A 16,028-nucleotide genomic window follows, 5' to 3' on the forward strand; every position below is an offset into this window, starting at 1 on the left:
AAAGTAAGGCTATCATCATAGCTGTCAACCGTCCCTTATTTGGCGGGAAACTCCCTTATCCCAGCGCCGTATCCCGCTGCTGTCCCTTATTCATGATGTCCCTTAATTTTCCCGGGTTTCAAGCTTGCCCGGCTCGGGAGGGAAGAAGCAGCTTGGGGTCCTCCGCCACGTGAGAGCGCGCACGAGCTGCCGCGTGTCCGTCTCTCCCTTTTCCCCCTCAGGGGTGCACCGTGAGGAGCCGGGTAAGCAAAATCCCTTATTTTGGCTGCTGATCCCTTATTTTCGAGGCCACTGGTCCCTTATTTTCAAATCTGTAAGTTGACAGCTATGGCTATCATATTGATCACACTTCAGCAGAAGCAATGATATTTATACAATTAGGACTGGGATATGCAATTTTTAGGACACTCTGTTTCATGCTACACAGGATGATCTCGAGGGAAATAAAATGAGAAACATTTTGAAATATATGGCAATCAGTTAAGTTAAGCATTGATTATAAAGAAAAAGCAAGTGGTCCCAACTTAAAATGGGTATCAATAAACTTACGTCCTCCTCATGAGATGCCTGATTAATGAATGCATGCTTTGTGAAATTCATCTCTTTAAGGTCTATCTTCCTAATAACGTCAACTACTTTTCTGACCTTGAACACTTGGCTTCTTGGAGTTTTATTTCCATTGTACCCCATGTCATTTCCATTATTGGGAGTGGATGGCCCAAGTCGAAAGACATGACAAAATATCCTCACGATTCTCAGCAGGCTCTTCATTTGAGCTTCGTAATTACTTGACAAGCTGGAAAGCACAAGCCACGAAATGCTTCAATATAACGGAGAGACTTCCTTATGACCCAAATCAAAATCTTCAAAATAGCTACAGCCACAGACCCATCAATTCTCCACTGGCAAAGCACCACAGTTCTGCTCTTCAGCCTATCAATTGTTTAGACGTCTTGTTTTGTTCCCTCAACTCCGCATTTTATAAACAGGGAATTTAGGTCATGGGAGCAGGCCACCCAATCAATTGCCATACTATTTTCCCTTTCCAAATGACCATGGGGCAGGGGGAGTGACACAGGCAGAAACGGTACATCTTACGTATCCACGTACACAAATGCCACCAATGTAGTTGCACATTTGGCCGGCCTTTGTTTCTTCTGGCTGACAGCAGGAAAGACTTAAGAAGGTTAAGCAAGTTAGTCAGCACCTTTCAACCTATGTTTAAGTAAATGTGCTTTGGTGGGAGTTAAAATATTCCATCGCAGGAGAAAAACCACACACACACACAGAGAGAGAGAGAGAGAGAGAGAGAGAGAGAGAGAGAGAGAGGAAACCTAAGAGAATAAATTATTTGTGGTGAGGGCCCAACTTACCTGAGTAGTTTGTGACCATTTGTTGTAGCCACCTCAGCAAGACTAGTCAAAATTTTAAGGTACTGGTTTTCATTCTGCTGAGACAAGTGTTCTAGGACTTGCCGTAACTAGATACAGGAGGGAGGGGGAACAGTCACAAAATTTTTGATCACACCAGACAGTAATTTAAAATGTTAAACTTACCAACCAATGTCAACCAATAATTTCTAACACAAGTAGGGCTAACACCAAACCGCTATAGTTTTTAAAGTATTATATGGGATGCAGCAATGTTTGAGCATCTCACCAGACACACGAGGGCAATGAAACGCATAACAGAAAGAGACACCTTCCAAGAAATGTGGACCTCTTTCTTTAACTATGTTAACGACCAAAATCAAGACCTTGTTATACCAACTGCTCAATCTTTCTAGTGGAGAGGTTCAGATAAGTAATATGTTTGAACACTGAATCTGTAAGCTTATGTCTAAAGTCAATAGATACAGCAAACACCATTAGATGGAATGCTGGATAAGTGGTTAATGGTTCTTGTTTTTGTATTTGTTTAAAAACCAATAAAACTTTTTTTTAATTAAAAAAACCTGCTGTAATTTGCAAAACCTAGCTGATTAACACATTGGGTTGGAGACTAAACATCAGAAGATAACTGAATTCACCATGTTTTCTCTAAGTTCTTCATTCTGTGTCATTTGAATAATTGTTTGGAAAAGTCTAGGATGATGCTGTATCAGGATTTCGCAAGTCTCTCCATAGCCACCCTGAAAAAGAGAGGATTTTTATTTAAGCAATAATTGAAATCATATCCTTCAGGAAATGGCGTAACTGAAATACATTGAGTATTAAATGAAACACAAACATAGATACAATTTTAAAGGGGTATGCTACTAGGAAGCAAGACCAATTAAAAAAACCAATAGCAGTGAAAAATAAGGGCAAGTGTTCTAACTCATATCTCAATATTGAAGCTTCCCTTTTCAACTCTTAAGTTAGGGAAGTCCATTTGTGTGAGAGAATATAGAGGCTCAGATCAAATAATGTATTTTAGGGTGAGAAGAGGAGGCAAGGACCCATTAGCACAATTTGTGCTTGTTTCCTACCACATAAAGAACTTCTACTCCAAATTACTGTGTAAACTGGCTTTGAATCTGGACCTTATAGAACTTTCTATTGTGAAAACTAAACAACTTGGCTCCCCAAAGAAAACACACCTTATTTATAGACCTGCTTGTGCACTGAGATAAGCAGGTGTGGCCCTCTTGGTGATACCACAACCCTTAGAAATTCATCTCCAGAACACCAAGAAAATGTGGAGCAGCCTTCCTAAGGAGATACGGCAGGTGATGTCTATGTTTTCTACACATGCTAAAAACATGCTTGCTGATCCAGGCATTTGCCAACTAGAGGATAATGAAGATTTTGTTTTATTGTGATTACTATTGCGATTGTCCTAAGATTTTACATGATTTTACTGATTATGCTACTTCTTAATTGTGCTATAAAGTCGTACCTTGGTTTTCAAACAGCTTAGTTCTAGAACGTTTTGGCTCCCGAATGCCACAAACCCGGAAGTGACTGTTCCGGTTTGTGAACTAATTTTGCAGGCCATGCTTTGATTTCCGAATGTTTTGGAAGTCGAACGGACTTCCGGAACGGATTCTGTTCCGACTTCCAAGGTACGACTGTACACCACTTTGGATACTGAGTATATGTAAAGCAGTATAAATGCCTTAAAATAATAAAAAGCTTAATTAATATAAAAGGTTGGACTTAAAACTCCAGTGTGGCATTTTTTAATGAATACATTAATGGCTGAATTCAGCATTGGTGGGGGGGACCTAATTTCCATGTAATCATTTATTTCATTGACTAGGATTAGATGAAATATCATTCAAGGCAGAACTCTGCACACAATTACTCCCGGCGTTCAGATTTGAGTTCTAAGAGTTACTTCATAAGAATTTAACATCTGCTTAGATTCAGTAATATCACAGGCACTGCACAGAACACAGAAGCCTCTAACTGGAGGCATATAATCTAATTAGGGCTTTGTATATTAGGATGTGGAACTGACACACGATGCACAAGTGACTCATGAATGCTCTTTCCATGTTTCCAGGCCCAAACTAATACATGGAGGGCAAGTCATGCATCTCCCTGTGGTACATTGAATACGCTCCTCTTGCTCTGCTTGGGCAAAGGGGAAAGCAGAGAAGAGACATAATTTTTACCATTGCACAGAAACAGGAAACAACAGCCACTTACAACACTACCCTCCAACACCACCCTCCAACTAACAGGAAAAGGTTACAATGGCACTTAACAGTAGTTTAAAGCAAGATATGTAAACCTGAAGCAAATTTGTACCTGTACACAGAGATCAAGTGGTGTGACCCCATTTTTGTCTGGCAAATATTTGGCTCCTCTCATCAAAAGGATCTGTGCAGTGTCTCTTTGGCCGTGGCTAAATAAATCATAAAGAAGTTATAAGATTCATTCAGTGCATGTTCTATTAGCCTGCCTTCCTGAATCCACGCAATATTTCAAAAATGAAAGAAGTATTAAGGGCACTTGACTGAAGGGTGTTCAAGATTTTCTAAATATAAATCAGAAGCAGCAAGGGAATTGTTTGGATCAGGAAACAGAAGCAAGGTGTTTATAAATTCTGTCTAGCTTTCAAATATAAATGGTACTTACAACCAAAAGGAGGGGGAAATAAACATTTTAAAAAGAAGAAAACATAAGACTTCAAGAAGTCCTAGATATGATTTTCTTGGGATGTTTAAACCTTGGACTTAGGGAAAGAAGATCCCATATTCCACCCTGCACCTCCTAAGAAGTTTAATGCATTTGATGAGAATACACTGAAAAACACTGAGTGAGTGCTGATTCAATGTTTATAATATTTATAAATTCTCAGTACAGTGTAATGGTCTACATCAGGAGTAAGCAAACTTTTTCAACAGGGGGCTGGTCCACTGTCCCTCATACCTTGTGAGGGACCAGACTATATTTTCAGGGGGGGGAATGATGCAAGAGCACCATGAGCCCCGGTGGCTGTGTACCTGTGTCTTGCAGGGGCTGGCAGCGGGGGCAGGAAGATGAGCGGCTCGCGAAAGGGCTCCAGAGAGGAGCTGCTTGAAATGGCAGCCGCTTGAGCGCTGCTGCTGCTGGCACCAACAAAGCCCAGCCCCCTTCCTCCTCTAGGCAGGGCAGAGAGAAGCCGGGAGGAGGGAGGGAGGAGGTGCCGGCATGTGAGGGAGAAGGAGGGAGAGGGAAAGAATGTGTGCGCTGGTGATCCCTGGACCGTCCATGGGCCGGATCCAGAAGGCAATTGGGCCTGATCCGGCCTGCAGACCTTAGTTTGCCTACCCATGGTCTACATCACACTTTGATTATGGCATTAAATAAAAAATTAAGCTCCAGCCAAGAAGAACCATAGTTCAGTCAACTCAGTGGCAGAGCACCTGGTTGGCATACACAAGTCCCAGCAGCAAATCCTGGCATCTCCATTTGAAAGAACCTCTGTTAGCAAGGCCAGGAATGACCTCTGCGTCAGTCAGAGCATCCACTACCAAGCTGTGTGTGCCACGAGCCTGATTCAGTACCATGCAAGATTAACAGGTTCAAGAAAGCCAAGAGAGTGATTAATACAAGGTTATTCAGTGATCCTCGTGGTGAAAAACAGATTTTGCAAACCTAAAGCAACATTCCCCTGATTTCCTCAGATATTATGAACTTCCAACATTTAATAAAGTAATTTTAAAACAAACAAACCATACCTGCAAGCAAAGTAGAGTGGAGTTGCTCCCGAAACGTTGGGCCTGTTGATATCTGCACCACTATCCAGAAGACATTGAACTGTCTTTTGGGAAGGAAAAAAAACCTGAATGAAGTTAATCTACAAATATGCACAATTGAACTGCATTCCTATCCCATTTATTTAGGATTAGGGGAATTCACTACAACTTACTTCCAAGTATACACATCTAGGATTGTACTGTTACTTCTTTAAGTTACCCCCCCCCAAAAAAAAGCAGAAAATATATCATTTACAGTGGCATATTTTTTAAAAAAACTAGTTAAGCTTACAGATTTACCGTATTTTTCGCCCCATAGGACGCACTTTTTCCCCTCCATAAATGAAGGGGAAATGTGTGTGTGTCTTATGGGGTGAATGCAGGCTTTTGCTGAAGCCTGGAGAGCGAGAGGCGTAAGTGCGCACCGACCCATCTCACTCTCCAGGCTTCAGGAAGCTATCCGCAAGCCTCGCGCGCCCGGCAGGAGCTCCCACCGGGCGCACAAGGCTTGCGGGTGGCAGCCTGCAGCCCGAAGCACGGGGCGCGCTGCGGAGCACGCCCCGTGCTTCGGGCAGATGTCCGCAAACCGGGAGGTCCCGCCGGGCTCGCAAGGCTTGCAGGCAGCAGCCTGTTCTGGGGGCTGGGGTCGGGGGAAGCTCGGGCTTCCCCTGTGCCAACCCCACACCTGGGGGGGAAATATTTTTTTTTTCTTTATTTACCCCCCAAAAAATCTAGGTGCGTCCTATGGGGCGAAAAATACGGTAATTTCTCTACCATCTACATTTTCAAGTTTAACAGCACAGGTTTATTATTCACTAATTTCAAGGGGACCAATTCTGAATTAACAACTGAATTTCACCCAACTGAATTTGGGCCCTTGTAGAATACGTCATTAAGTATGTGTATAAATCTAGTTTCCAACCGAAGCCTATTAAAATCAACTATGTATTCCTAATTATTAGACTGGTCCCAATTAATTAACTTTTGTAAAAAGCATTCATGAAACAACGATGCAGAAAAATATGTCATCTCCTAAGTAACTCATTAGCCTATTACGGAACCAGCTGCACTATAAAGCCGTTTCTAAGCAGAAGCGAAAGAACTACAAGAACAAGCAATTCCTTAGGAGTACCATCAGCTGAGAGTCCAAACACTTGATGTTCCCTGTTAATGGGCCTCTTTGCCACAAAATACTTACATTGCTAGCCCTTAAAATTGTACGTTTTGCTCATCAGCCTACCGTCTTGTGGCCATTTTGGCAAGCCACATGAAGTGCTGTCTGCCCCATCGCATCTTCAACATCTACATTGGTAACATGCTGTACAAGATCGTGAAGCAATTCTGTTCGCCCATTCACAGCAAGCCAATGGATCTGGATACAAAAAACAAAACGTCGACTAGGGAGAGAAATACATTCAGCAAGTAAATTCAATAAATCTAAATAATGAAATCTGAGGGAAAGGGAAATATTAGTATTAATGTTATTTGCAATCCTATAAAAGGGATTTAGGTGCCAATCAATGGCTTAATATTCATCAGTATTGAATCAACAAGCACTCTTAATAACTTGAAATTTCCAACAGTGCATGAAAGAGGGACTCACAGAAACCTGCACCAGGCAAGGAACACATTTTCCTCTTCCTTTAGGAAAACAAACATACCAGAAACACAGGACATCCAGATTCCAACATGCATGCAGAGGGTTGCAATCTAAGACATACCCTATGAAAAAGCGGGTGCTCCAGGAACACCACGGGGGCTTTTTTTCAATTACCTTAAACTTATATCCCACCTTTCTCCAAACCTGCTGTACATGGTATTCTCTACACAAGCACAATATTTCATGAACACAACAGTAACATGAGTTAAGTTAGACTGGCACAGTGACTAGCCTAAGATCACTGGCCTAGTGAGCTTCAAGTGAGCTTCTCCCAAGCCCAACACTCTAACCAGTACGCCACACTGGCTCTTTGAACTCCCATACTCACATTGCAAACTCTTTTCATCTAGAACAAATGGCAAGAGTTTAATGACATCCAACTTCTGCATTTGCCCTTGTCTGTCTTTATACAGAGTCCTTGCCAGGTAAAGCTCAACATCTACCTAGCCCAGCTGTTCCAACAATGCTTGCCACCCCACCCAAGGAAACTAACATTCAACAGCATGCCTATTCTATTCCTTTGTTGTTGTTGTTTAGTCGTTTAGTCATGTCCAACTCTTCATGACCCCATGGACCAGAGCACACCCGGCACTCCTGTCTTCCACTGCCTCCTGCAGTTTGGTTAAACTCATGTTGGTAGCTTTGAGAACACTGTCCATCCATCTTGTCCTCTGTTGTCCCCTTCTCCTTGTGCCCTCAATCTTTCCCAACATCAGGGTCTTTTCCAGGGAGTCTTCTCATGAGGTGGCCAAAGTACTGGAGCCTCAGTTTCAGGATCTGTCCTTCCAGTAAGCACTCAGGGCTGATTTCCTTCAGAATGGATAGGATTGATCTTCCTGCAGTCCATGGGACTCTCAAGAGTCTCCTCCAGCACCATAATTCAAAAGCATCAATTCTTCGGTGATCAGCCTTCTTTATGGTCCAGCTCTCACTTCCACACATCACTACTGGGAAAGCTTTAGCTTTAACAATACGTACCTTTGTCGGCAATGTGATGTCTCTGCCTTTTAAGATGCTGTCTAGGTTTGTCATTGCTTTTCTCCCAAGAAGCAGGCATCTTTTAATTTCATGACTGCTGTCACCATTCTATTCCTTAGCAGTGCTAATAGCAAGGGGAGTGAGCATGATGAGCAAACTTTACCCAACTTTAAAGCTGCAGAGATAGATGGAAATCATTCCAACAGTTATCCCCGCCACCTCCACAGTTCCGAGATTAGGAGGAAGGCTGGAGCTTGGCAGCCAAACCAGGAAAAGGCCCACCTATCAACCTTTCCAGCTCCAGACCAGAAAGGGACAGTGGGAGATGCTTGCTTGTAATCACAATGCATGAGATTGAGCACTGCACTGTTGCTTACAGTGGTTATACTTCTTACTGGGACCAGGAGATTCTGCCAATCCACTGCTCCCCCCATCCTCTCCGCCACTCTCTCCTGAATTCTGGCAAGTGAGATTGCTGCTGAAGATGAGGGGGCAGTGTAATAGAGAAGTCACACAGAGAAACTTCTTGCCCAAGCATCATTGGGCAAAGCCCATTCAAGAGCCTTTGCCCAGTAGCAGTTAAGCTGGCACTCCCCTCCTCACAGGCACTTCCCTCTGGTGGCCAGTGGCTTGTTTGGGTGCCACTGTCTTAAGGCACTCAGAGCACCTGCAAACAACAGGCACTCTGATTCCCAGCTGAAGTGTTCATGGCAAAACCATTATTAACCTCTCATAGTTGTATTTTACTTCAAATAAGGTAAAAGACTAAGGATTTGGTGGTGGTGATATAAAAAACAAAACAGCACAAAATTTTGAGCATAATGGATGGGGGGAAATTGCTGCACCAGTCCATGCATCATTGTAGATTATGACATTAGTTTCACATCACATGCCAAGTCAAATCTTTACAGTAAGATGTCACTGCAGAAGGCTGCATTTTTAAATAGTACAACCCGGCGCACATGAACATATTTTACAGATTAAACAGCAATTCAGCATCACCAGCCAGAAATACAATTTTTCAGAACACAAGATGTATTATTTCCATTAACTACCAAGGACTGTAAGTACAGCTCATTACATTTCTTGATTATCGGAAGAAGGTCAAGCAGTGAAATAAGCAAGTTTAGGGATGATCATAGAATGGCAATATTTAAGTGAAGGGTAATAGGAACAAAATTGCACGACTTACTGCTGTCAGGCCCTCATTATTACAAATGTTGACATCAGCGCTGTACTCTAGCAGCTTGCTCATACATTTCTTCTGGCTGTGTGGAAAACAAATTACGTATTGGCCACAAGCCCAATAAAACAAGACTTCCTCAGCTTCCTCCCTTGTTTCTTAGGGCTGGAAATTTATTGCACATGGCATGATTAGAAAGTGTCCCCGTAAAAAGCAAATTACATATTCTGCAAGCTAGGCATTCCATAGGGTGGTCTGTGTACCTGGAGACCTGACTTTCATTATTATTTTCATTTTAAAAAAAATTACACAAACTGATGTTGTTTATTAAATGTATATCAGGGCAAAATATAACATGGCATAAACAACTAAGACCAGGCTCTCCTGGTCCAAACAGCTGGGCATAAGCACTCGTAGCCACAAAAGCCACTTGTGACTCCCAATTCAGTCTGTGGAGCAATGAAACAAATGTGGCTTCTGCTTGGCTACAGAGCTTCTGTAGGACAGAAGAACTACTATTATTGAAAGACTATTCAATTTAGGAATAAAAAGCTAAATGTAAAAAGCTGCATCTCTTACCCATTTCTAGCAGCCAAATGAAGTGAAGTGCACCCTGAAATGTCTTGATAGTTAGGGTTTGCACCTTTCTTTAACAGTAGAACTAGGCATTCAACTGATCCACAGCTGTGGAAAGAGGTTAGAAAGGTTTTAACAAAAGGTTAAAGCAGCTTGGCTAGAAAAAGATAACTTCCATTACAAACAGCATTATGTAAAGCAGAATCAACGTTAACCTGTGGCCCTGCCAAGGTTGAACTGCAATTCCCATCTACCCCAGTCATCATGGCCAATGGTGAGGGATGATGGGAATTATAGCCCAACTCCCATAATCTCTAATCAATGACCATAGTCCAAAACTGTCTGGAGAGCACCAAGTTGGGGGAAACTAATCTATATAGTGGAAAAGATGAACCACACACTGCAGCCTCCAACTTAAAGGTAAAGGGACCCCTGGCTGTTAGGTCCAGTCGTGGCCGACTCTGGGGTTGCGGCACTCATCTTGCTTTACTGGCCAAGGGAGCCGGCGTACAGCTTCCGGGTCATGTGGCCAGCATGACTAAGCCGCTTCTGGCGAACCAGAGCAGCACACGGAAATGCCGTTTACCTTCCCGCCGGAGCTGTACCTATTTATCTACTTGCACTGTGTGCTTTCGAACTGCTAGATTGGCAGGAGCAGGGACTGAGCAACGGGAGCTCACCCCATCGCGGGAATTCAAACCGCTGACCTTCTGATTGGCAAGCCCTAGGCTCTGTGGTTTTAGGGATTAGACAAATCCATGGACGGTAACACCATCTATAGCTACTAGGAATGATAGCTGGATTAGTCCTGAATACCAGCTGCTGGGATCACAAAGTGCTGTACTAAATAAGCATTTGTTATGGCAACAACAGGGTTCTTTCTTATGTTTTATATGCACCATTACAGCCAAGCACATTCAACATGACAGACAAAAATAGTTATAAACTTAAAGCAAGAAACAGCAATCTAGAAAACTAATGTAAATCTGCCTTTTACACTGTAACATTCGCCGGGCTTTGGAAAGTTGGCTTACTTAGCTGCAATATGAAGCAAGCTCCTCTTCACACGTCCAAATGCATAATTGACATCAAACTTCGAATTTGAAAGCAACTCTGAAACAGATCTAAAGCAAAAAGTTCATTTTATTTAGCAAAATATCTGTGTTTTCAACTACTCGTAATAACGGGCAGCTGCCTGCTGTGTGTGCCACATCACAGAAGAAGAAAACAGAAACTCCGACCTACTCCACAATATAAACACAGGTACCCAGCCAAATTTAATAGCTTCAGTAGAAATACTTCAAGAGAATTTATGCTCCCATAGCTGCACATAGAAATTAGGTAAATTGACTTCCTAAAAAGAAAACAATCTATTTTCATGTCACTATTGAATGCATTACCTGTTAAGCCTCTGAAGTTTAAACATCAATCCTAAAAAAGGTAAGTCAATTTGTACAACATAAGTATTCACTAGAAAATTATTATTTCTAATTTAATTTCCTCTTTCTTCTTTAATTTCTTTCTTCTCCCTCAAATCAAATAGGTACTTACTATTTGGAAGTGAGTTCGAATCATCCTTGTGTAAAGTGTATCCTGTACTAGGGAACTGGGCAAGGGCTATACACTGACCCTGTGTGTGTAGTGACTAAGAAAGAATTGCTCTGTTTTGGGAGAAATATCACTAGAGAAACACAGTTGATTTAACATGTGTGTTTCTTCCGAACTCAGCTTAGCCAAAAAGCCTTTCATCCAGCTTGTTTATGCTTGCTCATGAAAAACAATAAGTTTCAGGCCTGGTACTATTAGGGCAAAATAAACCTGACCTGATTTCAAAATGAAACAAATGTGTATATATATACCACACTATTAAAAAAAATGGTGCTACTGTAGATCCACTGTTTAGATATGAAGACTCACCTATGTTGGTCAGCCATTACCATTGGCATTAAAGTGTAAACAGCAGTTTCGTTATCTGTGTAGAAATTAAATTATAATTATGTCACATATGGAGGCACAAACTTAGCAAAATATTCTACTCTTAATTCCACCTTTCACTTGCCTTCTAACATTCCACACCACCACCTGACCATTACTCAAGCTTGTAACTCATAGAACACATCAGCAAAATTTGCGCGCACATTTTTGTCAATAGCCATACTATTAAATATTGATTACTAGAAGAAACCCAGACTGCATCCTTACATACTCCTATTCCCTGCATGCCCTGGAAAACAGTTGCTCACAGTTGCTAGGCTGATGCTTATACTTTGTAGGCAGATTAGGAAGCCCTTTAACAACACTGTTTCCCAGCAGCATTCATAAAACACCTTTTCACTAGGCTACTGAAATGAAGAAAACAAACTAGGGCTGGAATTTATGTGAAAGGACTAAACTCAGTCACATTCTGATACGGAAAGAAAATTCCTAGGTTCAGAATATGCTCAGAGGCACTCTGTTGTTTATGTAGAACTGCTTGTCTCCTGCGCCTAACTCTGTTTGGTAGGTCCTGCGTTTTTAGTACAAAAACAAACCAAGCAGATCTGTGATGCCTGAAGTCTGTCCACCCTCGTCTGAAAAAAACCAGCAAGGACTGGACCCCAAAACCTTATTGTTTATATCACACATGTGCCACTAGCCCTACTTCACACATCCCAGCGCTGAAACCTGGCACCAGAAACACATCCCCTGTTGAAACCCTGATTCTGGGAGCGACACTCCGTCCACTCTCGAAGAGAAACCATCTGGAAACAGATTCATCTCGCGCGCACACACACACATGCTTCCAGCTCTGCTCTGGTCTCGCTCTCAAGAAATCACCACCGGTTAGAACCCGGGAACAGTCGCCAGAGCGCCTCTGAGAATGCACAGAGTGCATCCCCCTCCTAAAGAAGCAACGCCGGCGAGAGTGGGCTCCCTACACACCCGGGATTAGGAGGAAAGGACTCCGAGGCTGGAGGCCACAACTTTTGTGCCGTAAAGCCTCGAGGCTCCTGGATTGAGAAACTGTCCCCTCGTGTTTAAGGAGTCGCCTTTCCCTTCTCCCCAGAGGATTCTTCCTCCTATCCAAGCTGCCAGCCCTCATCGAGGTCCCCGCTCGCCGCCTTCCACCCAACGCTTGCCCCCCGACCTCCGCCAAGCCCCCCTCCACTGCCGCCCCCCTTCGCTCACCTTCGGGCAGCTCGACGGTGCGGGCGCGGCGCAGGGACCTGGTGAGGCGGTTGAGCTGCTCCATAGCTCTCTCCATCCTCGGACAGGAGGACGAGGAGGAGACGCTGCCGCCGCTGCCTGGCCGCTCGTTGCCCGCCGGCAACTGCGGACTTCCCCAGCTCAGGCTCAGCCCATCGCCCCAGCGGCGGGGCCGCACCCGGTCCGGGTCCCGCTCCTGGAACCGTGGGGATGAATCGCTTCCTCTTCAGAACGCATGCGCCAGTCTCCCGAAGCAGGCCACAGAGCGAAGGGGGAAACGGACATGAAGTGCCGCCGGAAGCGCGCATGCTCAGACGGGAGACGACGCTCGGCAGAAGCTTCTGCCCTTCGCTTGCCAATACTTTCTGAGTTTGATTTTTATTGCGCTTGTCGTATTGACTGCCTCGACACACGCCCCCTCACCACCGCTGCCCGGCCCCGCAATTGCGCCATTCTGAAGGCACTTCTTCCTTATTTTAACCTCTATATACTGCTTTTCAGGTCATAGCTGTCAACGTTTTCCCTTTTTTAAGGGAAATCCCCTTATTTCGAATAGGATTCCTCGCAAGAAAAGGGAAACAGTTGACAAATATGTTTCAGGTATATGATGGAGCAGTTTACAAAATGCCCAGACTCTACAGTATCCTTAAAGAACAATGAAATGCAACAGAAAACTATTTTTTGGGTTGAAAAAGTATTTTATCAGCACAATCCTATTACAAAATAAAAAAAATTCCTTCCAGTAGCACCTTAAAGACCAACTAAGTTAGTTCTTGGTATGAGCTTTCGTGTGCATGCACACTTCTTCAGATACACTGAAACAGAATAAAAAATTCCTTCCAGTAGCACCTTAAAGACCAACTAAGTTAGTTCTTGGTATGAGCTTTCGTGTGCATGCACACTTCTTCAGATACACACGAAAGCTCATACCAAGAACTAACTTAGTTGGTCTTTAAGGTGCTACTGGAAGGAATTTTTTATTTTGACTATGGCAGACCAACACGGCTACCTATCTACTACTGAAACAGAAGTATCCTATTACAGTACACGTAATCCTATTACAGTACACGTCTACTCAGAGAGTAAGGGGCTTTATATTGCAAACGGGGCCGAATGTGTGTGCGGGGGCGATTGGAATATTAACTTGCTTACATGGACGTACCCAGGACTTTTGTGGGGGGAGGGGCAGAACCGACGTGATTGGTCAGTTAGTTGAGTATTTCTATTGTTTTACTTGATGGGGGGCGCAGTTCCCCATTGGCCAAGCCCATGCTTCCATACATTGGGGGGGCGGGTTGTTTCAGTCTTGTTATTCTTCCACTGTTTTGCGACTCACAACAGTGGTCGGGACTTGACAAGATAGATAGATAGTCCTTCCCCTGGATTACTCCTCCACCCTTCTGTTTCACATTCTTGGTACTGTACTGTATTTCAACAGTTATTTCTAAAAATATATACCATCATCATTGATATTCATTAGGGTGTGCACTCAGGGATTTTTTCTTTTAAAGTGGTTGAATGCATGATCAAAGAGGGCATTTTTTTAAAATTATTAATCAAACAAAGCTTAATTTTTTTAATTAACTACTAAACTTTACATAAAAAATAAAAAATTCCTCCACTCATTATTTCAGCTTGTGGCCCATGCCCCATTCAGCACCATAGTCAAATGCAGGCAGAGACTGCAGATCTATTCCTTGCATTCTGCCTGTGTTTCTCTCCTATCTTCTTCCATCCTACTCCCTTCTACATATGGTTGTGGCAGCTGAGGGAGCTGGGCTGCCACTCCATACAACGTTAGGGTGTACTTGGGTTCACCTGGCACACCCTGTGCGCACACCTATAAGAATGTTTCTAAAGCAGTGGGGCTGCTCTGGAAAGATCTTTGGCATTCTCTACCCAAACATTCAGTTCTCTTCACTAGAGGGATTGGGTGGCAGGGAGTAGAAAGGGTTCTTCTAGCTTCAAGCAGAAAGCAGCTGTACACGGTACAGATAGGCTTGATCCTCCTATGGCACCCAGAAAACCTGTACCCACTCCTTATTCTTGGAACAGGTTTGTCCATTTAAAAAAACTTTTCCTTTTCTTTATGCATTAGCAGACAATGATAAATGGACAACCATACAGGCAGTCATGCGGTTATTTTAAAACTACAAAAGCCATTGGAGAAATGCATGATTGGTTGCCAATTTTCAATTTGTTGGTATGCATGTCTTCTATTTCACTTGCAAAACCAGGAGAAAGCCAGGGTCCACCATATCGCTGAGGGATCACACTGTGAGCATCCTTTTTATATTATAGCTGCTTCATCCCAAAGTAACTGCACTGGTCACAAAAGAACAATGTAGTTCCCTGCTTGCACATAGGATAATCAAACATAGAGATGATGCTGTGGTAGATTTCCCACATCCTTTCATCCATTTCATGCTGCTATTTCTATTATCCAACCCACATGACATTTAACCTTTGGGTTGAGGTTTCCTTTTTAGGACTATTTTGATTATTTCAAACATCATCATGCTTATACACTGTAATCTACTTGCCTTCATCCACATTTGTTTATTGAATTTTGAAATATATAAAAGATTGCACTGCATGTTCATGCAAGTAATTCATTGACCTTTCAATAAAGCATCCAGTACTATTGAGAATTAAATAGCAAATCCTAACCTGTACAGTCTGCTCAAAAAGAATGAACAATGTAATGTCAATACATTATATTGCCTTGCAGATAAGTTTCATAATTCAGTTCTGCTAATGGACCTAAAACTCTTTGAATAACACAAGTAGATAAGCCATTGCCATTCTAATGCAAATTCACAGTCACATCCTGATCCAAAATCTAATTATTAAGATTTTGAAGGTGCTTGCCATCTGCTAATATGTTTAAAATGTAAAAAAAAACTTTATGCCATCATAAGTATTTATGATTTATTTTGACATAAGAAAATGAAGATTGCTTAGTCCATGATATCTCATGCCACAATAAACTTGTTAGTCTTTAAGATGGTACAAGACTTGTGTCTTTACTACAACAGACCATCATGAATACCCCTCTAGAATTTGCTCGTGGTATGTCCCTTATTCGGACTTAACAGCTGCAGAAATGCACTGTAATGGATCACCCTTGCTTTATAAAAAGAAAATTGTTGTTGGGGAATACTGTATTAAAAACATACACATAGCTGTGAAATTTTGAATATTTGCAAAGAAAAGAAAAAAGAAACAGAGTTCTTCTTCACTCTCTTTGAGCATCTGAATTAAGATCAGGGAGG

General features: G+C 42.6%; 1 protein-coding gene across 3 annotated transcripts in view; it reads right to left on the reverse strand.

Moving 5' to 3' along the window:
- The window catches only part of HACE1 (HECT domain and ankyrin repeat containing E3 ubiquitin protein ligase 1), a 36,140-nt gene extending 23,080 nt beyond the window's left edge, over positions 1-13,060 (reverse strand). Inside the window, exons 1-11 of one of the 3 annotated variants that reach the window (XM_083497625.1) lie at positions 12,736-13,060; positions 11,485-11,539; positions 10,602-10,691; positions 9,571-9,675; positions 9,001-9,076; positions 6,411-6,542; positions 5,153-5,235; positions 3,738-3,834; positions 2,030-2,131; positions 1,374-1,480; positions 646-796 (exon numbers count right to left, since the gene is read on the reverse strand). In XM_083497625.1, coding sequence (XP_083353751.1) covers positions 646-796; positions 1,374-1,480; positions 2,030-2,131; positions 3,738-3,834; positions 5,153-5,235; positions 6,411-6,542; positions 9,001-9,076; positions 9,571-9,675; positions 10,602-10,691; positions 11,485-11,539; positions 12,736-12,811 — 1,074 coding nt within the window. In that variant the 5' untranslated portion in view covers positions 12,812-13,060. Of the gene's footprint in view, positions 1-549; positions 797-1,373; positions 1,481-2,029; positions 2,132-3,737; positions 3,835-5,152; positions 5,236-6,410; positions 6,543-9,000; positions 9,077-9,570; positions 9,676-10,601; positions 10,692-11,484; positions 11,540-12,735 lie in introns of all 3 variants that reach the window. The other 2 variants (XM_083497624.1, XM_083497623.1) reach the window with 2 other exon arrangements.
- Between the last annotated feature and the right edge of the window lie 2,968 nt (positions 13,061-16,028).

This window comes from Podarcis liolepis (assembly GCF_965112155.1).
Source record: "Podarcis liolepis genome assembly, chromosome: 3".
Classification (NCBI taxonomy): Eukaryota; Metazoa; Chordata; class Lepidosauria; order Squamata; family Lacertidae; genus Podarcis; species Podarcis liolepis.